The sequence below is a fragment of the Rhinopithecus bieti genome, unplaced genomic scaffold (genome assembly GCF_001698545.2).
Source record: "Rhinopithecus bieti isolate Rb0 unplaced genomic scaffold, ASM169854v2 scaffold_11964, whole genome shotgun sequence".
Lineage (NCBI taxonomy): Eukaryota > Metazoa > Chordata > Mammalia > Primates > Cercopithecidae > Rhinopithecus > Rhinopithecus bieti.
The window spans coordinates 8365703-8379164 of NW_016807677.1; the positions used below are offsets into that span (position 1 = coordinate 8365703).

The 13462-nt window shown below is 42.5% G+C and overlaps 1 protein-coding gene across 1 annotated transcript in view; it reads left to right on the forward strand.

The window, feature by feature from the left end:
* ARHGAP20 (Rho GTPase activating protein 20) overlaps positions 1-13462 on the forward strand; it is a 131448-nt gene that overhangs the window by 99261 nt on the left and 18725 nt on the right. The window contains 2 exon segments of the mRNA XM_017883268.1: positions 11664-11842; positions 13019-13180. Of these exon segments, the coding sequence (XP_017738757.1) occupies positions 11664-11842; positions 13019-13180 (341 nt within the window).

Consider the following 13462-nt stretch of genomic DNA (forward strand, 5'->3'; position numbering starts at 1 on the left):
ACAAAAGAATTTGATGAGCAACTGCCTTTACCAGTGATTTAGATCAGGGGTCAGCAAACTTTTTCTCTAAGGGGCCAGATAGTAAAAATTTTGCAGGTCAGTATCCCAAATCAGAGATATTATGTAAGTGTTATGTAACAGGAGAAAAAAACAAATTTCCACCAAATTTTACTGATAGAATTCAAAATATAACAACAATTGAGTACAATTTTATGTAATACAAATCTAATAAGTGAGAAGTGAATTCTTTGGAGGGATAACATTTCACTTAGTTGGAATTTAAAGTTAGTGATCTAGCCATCAAAATTGAGTACAAACATTCTGATCTATAATAAAATTTTTATTTCATCTCTAAAACATATTTTCTCACATAGGTACTGCCAAATACTGATATCATTCTACAAGCGTCTAATTTCAGTTCAGCATATGTCTCTTTTACATGGCATTTGTAGAATTTCGTTAGATTCTTCTCCTGATATTTGCCTTTTAGCATATCATTTCATTGCAGATAATCACTTTCAATTGAAGGTTAGGTGGAAGCTCTTCAGTTGCATAGTGAAATGGATTTTGAGATATGGAAATCGCCTTTGCTCTTGTATGGAGAAACACTACTCAAACTGTAGTTTGAACTCAGAAAACATATCTGCTGTAAATTTTTATGTGAATCAAGATCTTGCTTCCTGTTTTAACTTTTGATGGCACAAGAAGTATATAAAGCAGCTCGATACTACTTGTAATTAAACATTCATTGTTTTCCAAATTACTACAGTAAAAACTTTGTATGTAAGCACTGTTTTGCCTCGTAATTTTAGGTTGGATTTATTATGAAACATCATCGTATCTACAGCAAAAACTAACTTTCAAAGCCATTTAGTGTCCATTAATAGAGGTTGAAGGCTGTTCTTCTCATTCATAACAAGTTCAGTCTGGGCCCTGAGTTCAAAATATCACTATGAAACTTTAGCAGTGCTGAGCCATTGAAATGCTGTGTGATAGCATAATGCAGGATAACGTTTAGCATCTATTTTTAACAACAATTCGCAGAACTGACAATAATTAAGTCCATGAGAGTAAATGAAGTTCACTGTTGACAGTACTGATCCAGTAACACTTGATAGATTTCCATGTTTTTCAGGCAGTACCACTGATCAAAACAATACAATGAATAATCATAGGTATTAAACACTTTAAATTTTCACAAGCTTTCTAAATTTGTCAAATTACACCTTTCTCTGCTCTACATATTTTCACTACCATGAAATATAACACAGCAGATTCCAGTTCAGGTTGTACTGAATTACTGTTTTCTCAAATGCTTTGAAAATATTCTTACCCATAGTTGTTCTATGCAGACTATTCAAGGTTAATTCTTCAGTCACTTCAAACTCAGCATTGACTTCTTGACTGGACAACTTAGTGGTATTGGTAACATTTATCACTTCATCAAGAACCAAGGAAAGTCACTTGCCTTGTTTTTTAGTTTACTATTGATATTACTCCTAATGCCCTCAACTATTCAATCATCTATTCTCACTAAAAGGCTGATAATCTTAAATCTAGTTTCTCTGGACCTCTTTCTTAATCTACTGCAAGCACACAGATTTAATCAGTTCACCATTGGTAAATGGGTAAATGGCTTTCCTTGATTGGCTAACAAATGAACCACTCAGAAACTTTTATTGTAGCCTCATTTTTATTTTTGTGAGGAAATTCTGCAGTAATGATATATTTCATTTTAAATATTTTTCTGATCCATTGCTTTCTTATGAGTTGGGAGCATTGTGATTAACCATTGGTCTGTTAACCACTGACATATATTGTATTCTGTAACCACAGCTGTTACTTCATTGCACAGTAAACATAATATTTTGCCATTAGTTCCATAACAAAGTTATCTGCATTTCACTTTGCCTTAAAAATTTAACATTAGAAGAAGTCCATTTTCTTTTATTGTTTTACATAATAAGTAATAAAAAAGATGTTGTGGTATCATGATACATATGGCATTCGAAACAGTCAAGATGTAACAGGGTCACTGCAATTTGTAGTGCCCTAAGCAGCAGTACAAAGTAATGAACGCACCACATACCATCTCTGTCACAGCTACTTTGTTATTGAGTGTGAAGTGAAAGCAGCCATAGACATTACATGAATAAGTGTGGTGTGTGGTCATGTTCCAGTAAAACTCATTCTAGACAATAATTTGAAGTTTTTTTTCTTTTTTTTTTTTTTTTTTTGACCGCCAAAGTCTCATTCTTGTCACCCAGGCTGAGTGCAGTGGCACAAGTCTTGGCTCACTGCAACTCCACCGTCCCAGGTTCAAGTGATTCTCGCTACTCCAGCCTCCCGACCGTAGCTGGGATTGACAGCGCCTGCCACCACCTCGCTAATTTTTGTATGGTTTTTAGCTAGAGATCGGCGGTTTCACCAGTGGTTGGCCAGGCTGGGTCTCAACTCCTACCCTCAGCCGATCCCGCCTTGGCCTCCCAAGTGCGGGATCTACAGGCATCGAACCCACCACGCCTGGGCCTAAAGTTTAAATTCCATATAATTTTATGTGTTACTACATATTATTCTTTTGAATTTTTTTCAACTTTTTAAAAATGTAAAAGCCATTCCTAGCTCATAAGTTATCCAAAGGGAGGTGGCAAGCCAGATTTGGTCCAGGGAGCATAGTTTGTGCCCTCTAATTGAATGATTAAAATATGCATAATTTAAAACATGCCAGCTGAAGTCTCCATATTCTACAAGACTTTATAACAGAGCTCACACAAGTAACAGCCATCTTATTTGACTTGTCTTCATTCCTTTGCCTGTTACATCTTCGTCATGTTCTAATTTGAGCAAGAGTATCTTCATGCTCCCTTGTTCACATACATACCAGCTATTAACCCGACTTCTAATGGGGAAAAATGAGCTAATACTTCTTTTTTGGCACACAGTATAAACATAGAATTTTGCCTTATTTACCAAGTGCCAGTTGTTATAGTCAGAATCTTTCACACTTGTTTGTGGCCTGTATATTTAAAATCCACAGAATTCATAAATTCTTAAATTGCTTAGTCCTAGGAAATGGGTATTTTGCATGGTCTCTTATGTGGAAAAACATGTCTTGTTTTCTCCCCTGGAAACAAAGGGTTAAAATCTAATGATTTCTGTTAGAATATTGTCTGAGAAAATATTTTATTTTAAACTAAATATAAAGCTTTCTCTAATAAGCTTTCAGAAAATATCCCATTAACCAGGATAACCATTGGTGAACATAGTCATTGCCAATCTGTTTTTCAAATTTCTGCTTCACTGTAGAGAAGGCCTCCTAGTAAACAGCCTTACACGGAAAACATAAGAGCAGTAAGTCTTTCAGAAGGCCCCCTCTGAGACTGAGATCTGTAACTCGTCTTTGGAATGGTTGGTCCCCAGTGGGAAAGCTCTAGTGTTAATTGTGAAGGTTCAAGATACAGACATTCAAAGTTCTGGCCTCAAGGCCCCACTCACATGTTACTGTTACAGGTTACTGTTACCGTTGCATGTTACTATTAGATGTTACTGTTACGACACCTTGGGGTTGTCACTTTTCCGGCCAGAAATCTCTGTGGACAGTGACGCCTTTGCCCAAGATTTGCTCAGTCCACTGGGTTCATTCCACCCACTCGGCCTTGCAGGCTGCACTTGGCTCTTACTACCAGCCTGGATCCCATGCCTGCCAGAGGCAAGTCAGGTGTGGAGTGGCAAGGGGTGTGTGAGTGAGCCTGGGGCCTGGCCACTGCACACAGACCAACGGCTGCAGTCGAGCGGACAGTTCCACGTGCCTGCATGGGTGCTGGCCGGCTGTGAGGCTGCAGCCAGATCAGTCGTACTACCAGCAGCTTCCATGGCTGGCACCAGGGAACACAGTGGTGCCCAGAAGCTTGGAGATGCCAGGAACTGCAGGGACCCAAAGTGAGAGCCACAGCCCTGCTCAGGGAGCTCCCAGGTCTGGGCTTCCCAAAGGGCCACAGCTCTTATCTTCTTCTCTTCACGCACAACGTGGTAAGCAAGGGGCATGTTTCAGCCCTGTGTGTGTGTGTTACCATTCTTTCAGCCTCACCATTCAGTGGGTCCCAAGTTCTCATCCTGTGACCAGGAAGAATGAGGCACACGGACAAGTGAATGGTTAGCAAGATGAAGAGGAGCTTTATTGAACAATAGAACAGCTCAGAGGAGACCCACAGGGGCAGCTCCTTTCTGCAGCCAGGGTGTCCCATCAAGTGTTCAGCTCCTAGCAAAGAGAGTAGCTCCTCTCTGCAGGCAGGTAGTCCTGTCAGATGCCCAACTCCTAGCAGAGAGGGTAGCTCTTCCCTGTAGTTGGTTGTTTTGTCATCTGTGCAGCTCTCAGAGAGGCGGCCCTGGAATGGGTAGCTCCTCTCTGCAGACTGGTCATCCTCACGTCTGCAGCTCTCAGCAGAAAGGAGGCCCTGGAGTGGGTAGTCCTCTCTGCAGCTGGTTGTCAGGACATCTGCTTAGCTCTGGCTGAGCCTAGGAGCTTTATGGGCCTCAGGGGAGGAAGAGCATGCTGATTTGTCCATGGGCAGCCATGGGCAGGCCCAGAAAAGCACCACAAGTTCCCACTCCAGTCCACAGGACTGGCAGCCTGGCCCCAGCCTTCAGGCCCTCCCTGGCCTGAAAGTAGGCCTTACCAGGGACTCACCCCTTCTGCCCAGGAACCTTTCTGCCTCCTGCTGCTGTTCATGGTGCCCAGGCTATAGGTGCAAAGAGGCGCCTGCAGGCCAGCACTGAGCTGCCTCAACCCCCCATTGGCTTCCCTGCTGTGCTCATTGGCACCCAAAGTCCAGAGCAGGCCAAAGCACCAGGGGCTGGCATATCAGCACTGCCCCAAGTGTGTGCACAACCCAGCTGGGCTGCAACAGCACACCTGGGCTCACCCAGCTTTGCACCATGATCATAGCAGGTGCAGACAGTAGGGAGAAGCCAGGCAGTGGTAGCAGGCACTTCTGAGCCTGCGAGGCCAGGGGTGGCCTTACAGAGCACCCAAGAGTACAGAAATGCCTATGTCTACAGCTGCAGTTTGGTTGGCTACAGCTGTGTTGGGGGATGGGGGATGGGGCCCTGCATGTTCAATGGAGCAAGAGGCCTGGGTCTGCAGCCATGACTAGGGTGACTAGAGCTGCACCTGGGAGGGCGGTGTTCCTGCCTGCTCCTACCTGCCCCCCACAAGAGCATAGGGAGGCCTGGTCTATAGCCATGACTTGGGTAGCTGCAGCTCCCGGGAGGGCAGGGCTCCTACCTGCTCTGTGGAGTGAGAAGCCCAGGCCTGCAACCACAACTTAGGTGGTTGCAGCTGTACCCGGGAGGGCAGGGCTTCCACCTGCTCCCAGGTCCTGAGAGCCCAGGGATGCCAGGGTCCATAGCCATGGCTTGGGTGTCTGCAGAGGCACCCAGGTACCTCCCACCCCAACTCAGAAGGGGCAGGGCTCCCACTTGTCCCAAGCCCCTGCCAGCTCCATGAAGTGTGCAGCCCTGGCCATGCCTCCCTGCTACAGCCAGTGTGATGGCAGCAGCTGCTCCAGACAGCCCACTGCTGCCATCATTACTTCTCGGAAATCTTTGTTCTTTCAGGCAGTTAACACTTCATACATATCTCTAGTGTAACATATTTTTTAAAATCACATTATGATTACCTGTTTATATAATCTACTTGTCTCTTTAGACAATGACCTTCTTAAGACCTGGGAACTCATCCCAGGGCTTAGTCTAGTGTATAGAACAGAGTAGAAATTAAATGAAAGATTGAATGGCTTACTCATCCCTAGTATGGAAAAACTTGGAGTGGAAGAGTTCTGGAATTAAATGGAATCTTTGTGAGTGTAGTCTGAAGTAGTTCTTGGAGTTCCAGTCTGTCCTGAACTCTCAGCTCTATGCCCAAAGTAGGTTCACTTTCCACACCTACTTCAGACTTAGGAATGAACTGGAATTGAACTTTTATGGTGGCTGGTAAAATATGGGATACATCTTTTTTTCTACCTGTTTACCCTGTAGTTCCAGTATTCACCTCCGTGTTTTCTACTCTAGGAAAAAAAAAAAAAAAAAANGGCTGTGAGGCTGCAGCCAGATCAGTCGTACTACCAGCAGCTTCCATGGCTGGCACCAGGGAACACAGTGGTGCCCAGAAGCTTGGAGATGCCAGGAACTGCAGGGACCCAAAGTGAGAGCCACAGCCCTGCTCAGGGAGCTCCCAGGTCTGGGCTTCCCAAAGGGCCACAGCTCTTATCTTCTTCTCTTCACGCACAACGTGGTAAGCAAGGGGCATGTTTCAGCCCTGTGTGTGTGTGTTACCATTCTTTCAGCCTCACCATTCAGTGGGTCCCAAGTTCTCATCCTGTGACCAGGAAGAATGAGGCACACGGACAAGTGAATGGTTAGCAAGATGAAGAGGAGCTTTATTGAACAATAGAACAGCTCAGAGGAGACCCACAGGGGGCAGCTCCTTTCTGCAGCCAGGGTGTCCCATCAAGTGTTCAGCTCCTAGCAAAGAGAGTAGCTCCTCTCTGCAGGCAGGTAGTCCTGTCAGATGCCCAACTCCTAGCAGAGAGGGTAGCTCTTCCCTGTAGTTGGTTGTTTTGTCATCTGTGCAGCTCTCAGAGAGGCGGCCCTGGAATGGGTAGCTCCTCTCTGCAGACTGGTCATCCTCACGTCTGCAGCTCTCAGCAGAAAGGAGGCCCTGGAGTGGGTAGTCCTCTCTGCAGCTGGTTGTCAGGACATCTGCTTAGCTCTGGCTGAGCCTAGGAGCTTTATGGGCCTCAGGGGAGGAAGAGCATGCTGATTTGTCCATGGGCAGCCATGGGCAGGCCCAGAAAAAGCACCACAAGTTCCCACTCCAGTCCACAGGACTGGCAGCCTGGCCCCCAGCCTTCAGGCCCTCCCTGGCCTGAAAGTAGGCCTTACCAGGGACTCACCCCCTTCTGCCCAGGAACCTTTCTGCCTCCTGCTGCTGTTCATGGTGCCCAGGCTATAGGTGCAAAGAGGCGCCTGCAGGCCAGCACTGAGCTGCCTCAACCCCCCATTGGCTTCCCTGCTGTGCTCATTGGCACCCAAAGTCCAGAGCAGGCCAAAGCACCAGGGGGCTGGCATATCAGCACTGCCCCCAAGTGTGTGCACAACCCAGCTGGGCTGCAACAGCACACCTGGGCTCACCCAGCTTTGCACCATGATCATAGCAGGTGCAGACAGTAGGGAGAAGCCAGGCAGTGGTAGCAGGCACTTCTGAGCCTGCGAGGCCAGGGGTGGCCTTACAGAGCACCCAAGAGTACAGAAATGCCTATGTCTACAGCTGCAGTTTGGTTGGCTACAGCTGTGTTGGGGGATGGGGGATGGGGCCCTGCATGTTCAATGGAGCAAGAGGCCTGGGTCTGCAGCCATGACTAGGGTGACTAGAGCTGCACCTGGGAGGGCGGTGTTCCTGCCTGCTCCTACCTGCCCCCCACAAGAGCATAGGGAGGCCTGGTCTATAGCCATGACTTGGGTAGCTGCAGCTCCCGGGAGGGCAGGGCTCCTACCTGCTCTGTGGAGTGAGAAGCCCAGGCCTGCAACCACAACTTAGGTGGTTGCAGCTGTACCCGGGAGGGCAGGGCTTCCAGCTGCTCCCAGGTCCTGAGAGCCCAGGGATGCCAGGGTCCATAGCCATGGCTTGGGTGTCTGCAGAGGCACCCAGGTACCTCCCACCCCAACTCAGAAGGGGCAGGGCTCCCACTTGTCCCAAGCCCCTGCCAGCTCCATGAAGTGTGCAGCCCTGGCCATGCCTCCCTGCTACAGCCAGTGTGATGGCAGCAGCTGCTCCAGACAGCCCACTGCTGCCATCATTACTTCTCGGAAATCTTTGTTCTTTCAGGCAGTTAACACTTCATACATATCTCTAGTGTAACATATTTTTTAAAATCACATTATGATTACCTGTTTATATAATCTACTTGTCTCTTTAGACAATGACCTTCTTAAGACCTGGGAACTCATCCCAGGGCTTAGTCTAGTGTATAGAACAGAGTAGAAATTAAATGAAAGATTGAATGGCTTACTCATCCCTAGTATGGAAAACTTGGAGTGGAAGAGTTCTGGAATTAAATGGAATCTTTGTGAGTGTAGTCTGAAGTAGTTCTTGGAGTTCCAGTCTGTCCTGAACTCTCAGCTCTATGCCCAAAGTAGGTTCACTTTCCACACCTACTTCAGACTTAGGAATGAACTGGAATTGAACTTTTATGGTGGCTGGTAAAATATGGGATACATCTTTTTTTCTACCTGTTTACCCTGTAGTTCCAGTATTCACCTCCGTGTTTTCTACTCTAGGAAAAAAAAAAAAAAAAAAAGGGGGGGATATTTTTAATTTGGGAAGTTATATGGCTGGAATAGAATTTCTAACATTTTTGTTATGATTATTATTATATAAACACAAAGTTTTAAGCACTGTAAATTTTAACATTCAGTTATCTAATTTAGGCATGTAAACACACTAACTTGAATCTTGCCAGGGACATTTAGGAAAACTAGATTTACTTGAATTTAGTTTGCTTTACATTTTTTTACATCACTCATATTTTTTATAGCAATAGCATGTTTTTTCATTAGCCTTTGTGACATTTAGAAAGTAAGATCTGTGCATTAAAAGCTCTGTAAGAAAGTAAACTTTAATGAAATTTTTCTCTCAGACCCAGAGGAATCCTGAACGCTTAGGTTGAATGCCGTATATGTAGCAAAAGGCATGGCTACAGCTGAAAGTATTTATGATAAAGTAAAGGACTCAATTTCTACTTTATCCTCTGTCAACACTCATAGGGTAGCTAAGTATATAACTTTTTAATAGAGCATTCTTCTTAAGTATGTGAAAGCTAAAAAAAATCAAATAACTTTTTATTTTGATTGTTTTAGAAATAAAATGAGGGCTGGGTGCAGTGGCTCATGCCTGTAATTCCAGCACTTTGGGAGACCGAGGCAGGGGATTGCTTGAGCCCAGGGAGGGGTTTGAGACCAGTCTGGGCAAACATAGTGAGACCTCATCTCTAAAAATAATAATAATAATAAATAAAAAATAAAAATCAAGTAAATGTGAGCAAACCACGACTGAGCACAAGTACTCAACATATATATTCATATATATATTAAGCACACATTTGCATAGATTGACTTTGCTAATACAGGAACCCCTTCCTGGACTTCAGAAAAGGTTTAGTTTCCCTTTCTGTTTTTGTTTTATTTTTTAAATAATGGAGGTTGGGAATGTCAGAGCAGGAAGAAACTGCCTTAGTTAAGTGGAGTATTGGTATTCCTTCAAAACTGGATACCTGCTGAAGGCTGTGAAACCACATGGAGAGGAGGTACAGAGAGGTTGTCCTCTTTGTGGGGAAGAAGATTGGTATCTGGCAGCGTTCATCAAGATCACTGTGACAAAATAGTACTTTTCAGAGACTGTCTTATACAATCCTTTCAATAAGCCTTTGAGGGCTAATTCATATCCTTTACATTTTAAGGTTGAGGAAAGAAAAGGGGTTAAGTAACTTGGTCCAAATAAGTGAACTGGGAGTGCAGAGAGGCTCCTGACTCTAGAGCCAAAGAGCTTTACATACCTGTGTGTGTGTACATCAGTGATGCATTTGCTGTATTTCAAGGAAGTGATGTCTAGATGATGGTCTTAAGGCCATTTGGTAAAATGTTGCTTATTTATTTATCCTCCCACAACTTGGCTGTTTAAATATTGAGTTAAGTAGGTTATTCTAAGGAAATAAAATTCTAAGGTTCATTATAGCCAAACAATATAGAAGACTTCTTTGGAATTAACATGTCTAATTCCACTGAAATGACAAGACTGCTGACTGTGTCCTCCTTAAAAAGATCAATCCTTCAGTATTTCATTATCAGGGAATGTTGGGAACATCATCTCTGTGTAAGTTTGGTTTGGCGTCATAAAGAACAGTGCCACACAGCCAGTCTGATTACCAATTCCCATGCACTCTCACTGGAGAAAAAGGAGTCCAACCATGAGTGGGCACTGCCTAGGCATTACAGCTCCTCAGATCTCAGTTCTGTCAACCTTAATTGCAAGCTTTTTTGAATCTGCCCCCATGAATACAAGCTTCAGGGGTTAGCCAGAGATGTGGGCAGAATTTATACACAATATTTAGGGCCCCCACTATCAGGTTTTCTTCTTTCTGGGATCCTCCCTCACTTTCCAGCTGTGGGTACCTCTGTCTCCCTTCTCTAGTTCTTCAAGCCAGTAAAAGTAAAGGTTTCTTCTCAACTTATAGTCACCCCCATTACCCTGGGGCCTGCTCTCAGCCTAAAAGCTGTAAGATTAGAAAACTGACCCAGTGCTATGCCATTCCCTTCATCCCAAGTGTCACACTTTGACCTCTATATCTACCTTCTTTTGTTCACTCTTTAGTGCCTTCAGCTAGGTTTATTTTGGTTGGTTTTCCAGAGTTTATAGTTGTTACTTGTGTGTATCTGTTGGGAAGAGGGGACAGAGAGGTCAGCCACTTTTAAAAGTAGAACCTTAAAGAGCTTTTTGTGTATTAAATCATAAGCAAACCTGTTAAACTTCGTATTAAAATTAGACACAAATGACACCAAAAACATTTTGGCACTATAGTATAAAACCATACCTTACTATTGACCTTTCTTCTGCCTCTTCTTTTTCATATTGTCTTTTTCTACTTAAATCTCTCCTCAATTTCAATTATTGTTTAATAATGATTTAGCGAGTACTTACTAGATAGAAGGCACTATGCCAGATGCTCTTATCTGTTAAAATCTTGTTCATTCAAAATCCAAGTCAAATGTAAACACTCCCAGGATCACCCCCTCCCTCTTATTGACCACATGTGATTTACTTTCCTCTGAATGCTTTTAGTACTTTGTTCCTACCTTTTGACAGTATATTTATTAACATACTTGCTTTTCTCCCCACCCCAACCAGTTCTTCATCTCTATTAGATTATAAACTTCATCAGTAACAGCAAGTCTCACTCATGTTTGTGTCTATCCATGCTTCCTTAAACATACTTTAAAGTCAAGAACTGAAAAGAAACATAAAAGTCTGCAGTTGCAAAGAAAGAAAAAAACTTTAGGACATTAGCTTCCTGTCTGTGTTCTCAAGAGGAGAGTAAGATGTCAGATACTAAAGCATTATTTCTAAAGAACATCTTAACAGAGAAAACTCCTCTCCTCTTTATTCTCCCCACTTCCCTTCTCTTCCTTCTTCCTCCTTTTCCCTTTCATCTTGTCCTTCTCTTACTCCTGCTTCCCCTTCCACCTTTATCTTTCCCTCTTCACATTTCCTTTTTTTCTCAGTATTTAACTATAGTCTTATTTAAACTTTTCATATGCTTAGTCTCCTCTTTAAAATGGGAAAATAAATGGGTTTGTATGAACAGACCAGTGATGTCCAAAAACTGGGTGGGAAAAGAACCCAAATATTTGATTCTTCCTTCATTGATTCGTCTTTCATTTATAAGATACCATAATGAAATTTTATAGGTTGAATTTTCAATGACAAAAGCCATATATTAGCATCTTTTTCTCTTTGAACCATAGCAACAAATATACCATAAAATGGAAATTATAGAAATAAGATTAAGTGAATGAAACTCATTTTTCTAATAAGCTCACTTCTTCCTTAGATTCAGGTCATAAGACATTTAAAAGGAGAAGATCTATCATAAACTGGGCCTTCTGGCGAGGTTCTAGCACTCACCTGGACAACTTGCCCACATCGCCAACATCACCTATGCCAGGACAGCTTTTTGGAATTTCTCTGCCAAATATTTGTGAGAATGACAATCTGCCCAAACCTATCTTGGTAAGGCTCATTTTGGTATTTAAATTGATGGGAAAGGGTGTTTGGAAAAGGAGAGCTGTGCAAGGTAAATCTGTCCCCAAATGGAAAAATTATAGACACCATTGTCTTTGGCTAAGAATCTTCATTATTATTCCTCCAAATAACAAAATCAGATTTAGCTACTGTGAAATCAGAAGGAAGACATAATAGGAAGAGATAACCTAGTCTGCTGATTACAGGAAAGAGCCACGTAAGCCTGCTCAGATAAAGTAGAATTTGCTCTGTAGACAGAGAATTCACATTATTCCTCACAAATCCTTTCTTGAACGTCACATTGTTCTCAAAGTCTTCTTTGATCATTGTAGCAGCAGAAGCTACTCAATGTTACACTTAGGTTTTTAAATCCGTTTTATTTCTATTTCAAGTGCTCAGGCATAAAGATACATTCCCTGGCATTTGTTTATCTTTTGTATATAGAGTGGGTCAGATGAAAGCCACTGGATTTATATTATCTCCAGTTGATATTTTAAATAATCACTGCTAAGCAGCATTTATTGAGTCTCCAGTATCCTTCAAGCACTATACTAGATATATGGCATTTTATACTGTATTATGCATCTATAAATGCCAGACACTTGTCTAGCCACTTTGTTTATTCTTCACAACAGATTTAGGGGATAGTTATTATCGTGTCGTCATCCCATCCCTACTTTACAAATTGTTTTAAAGCCTCAGTACTGTACTCAATGTTACACAGTAACTAAGTGGCATAACTAGGTTTTGAATCCCATGGATTGCTTGTCTTCTTACACTGTAAGCAGAGGACATAGTGATAGAAAGCAAAATTAGAGGACACTTAAAACTTACTCTCTGAGCAATTTTTAGGAATACAGTGCATTATTAACTATAATCATAATCTTATATAATAGATCAGGTGACCTTATTCTTCCTAACTGAAATTTTATATCCTTTGACCAACATCTCCTCAACCTCACCACCACCCCCAGCCCCTGGTAACCACCCTTCCACTCTCCAGAAAGGTGACTTTAATTTTTCCAGCCATTTATTTAACTCCAATCCTTCAGTGCTTTTACTCTAGCACACCCTAGCCTCTGGCATCCAAAGAGGGCAAGTATACATTGCCTTATTTGTGTGTGTGAAGTATCATTTTGTTTATTTTCCTTTGCTTCCCCATAGGATATGCTTTTCTTTCTTAATCAAAAAGGACCCCTCACCAAAGGTATCTTCAGGCAGTCGGCCAATGTGAAATCCTGCAGAGAACTAAAAGAGAAATTGAATTCTGGAGTTGAAGTACACCTAGACTGTGAATCTATTTTTGTGATAGCATCTGTCTTAAAGGTAAGAAGAGTCCTCCCTTTATCCACCCCATGGTATAGCTCTAGAGAAAGAAAGGGTGTTTTACTTTTTCATTATGAACATTATTTCTATCTGCAAAGACCCATAATAGACTTAACATAATTTTACACTAAAAGTGTTTTAAAACATTTCACAAAGTCAACATTGGACTTTAAAAGCTACCACTGATGATATAACATACCAAATATGCTTTTTAAATTTTTTATCCCACACTGATCTCATCTTTACTTCTGCCACTCCATGTAAAAAATAAAAATTTTTAAG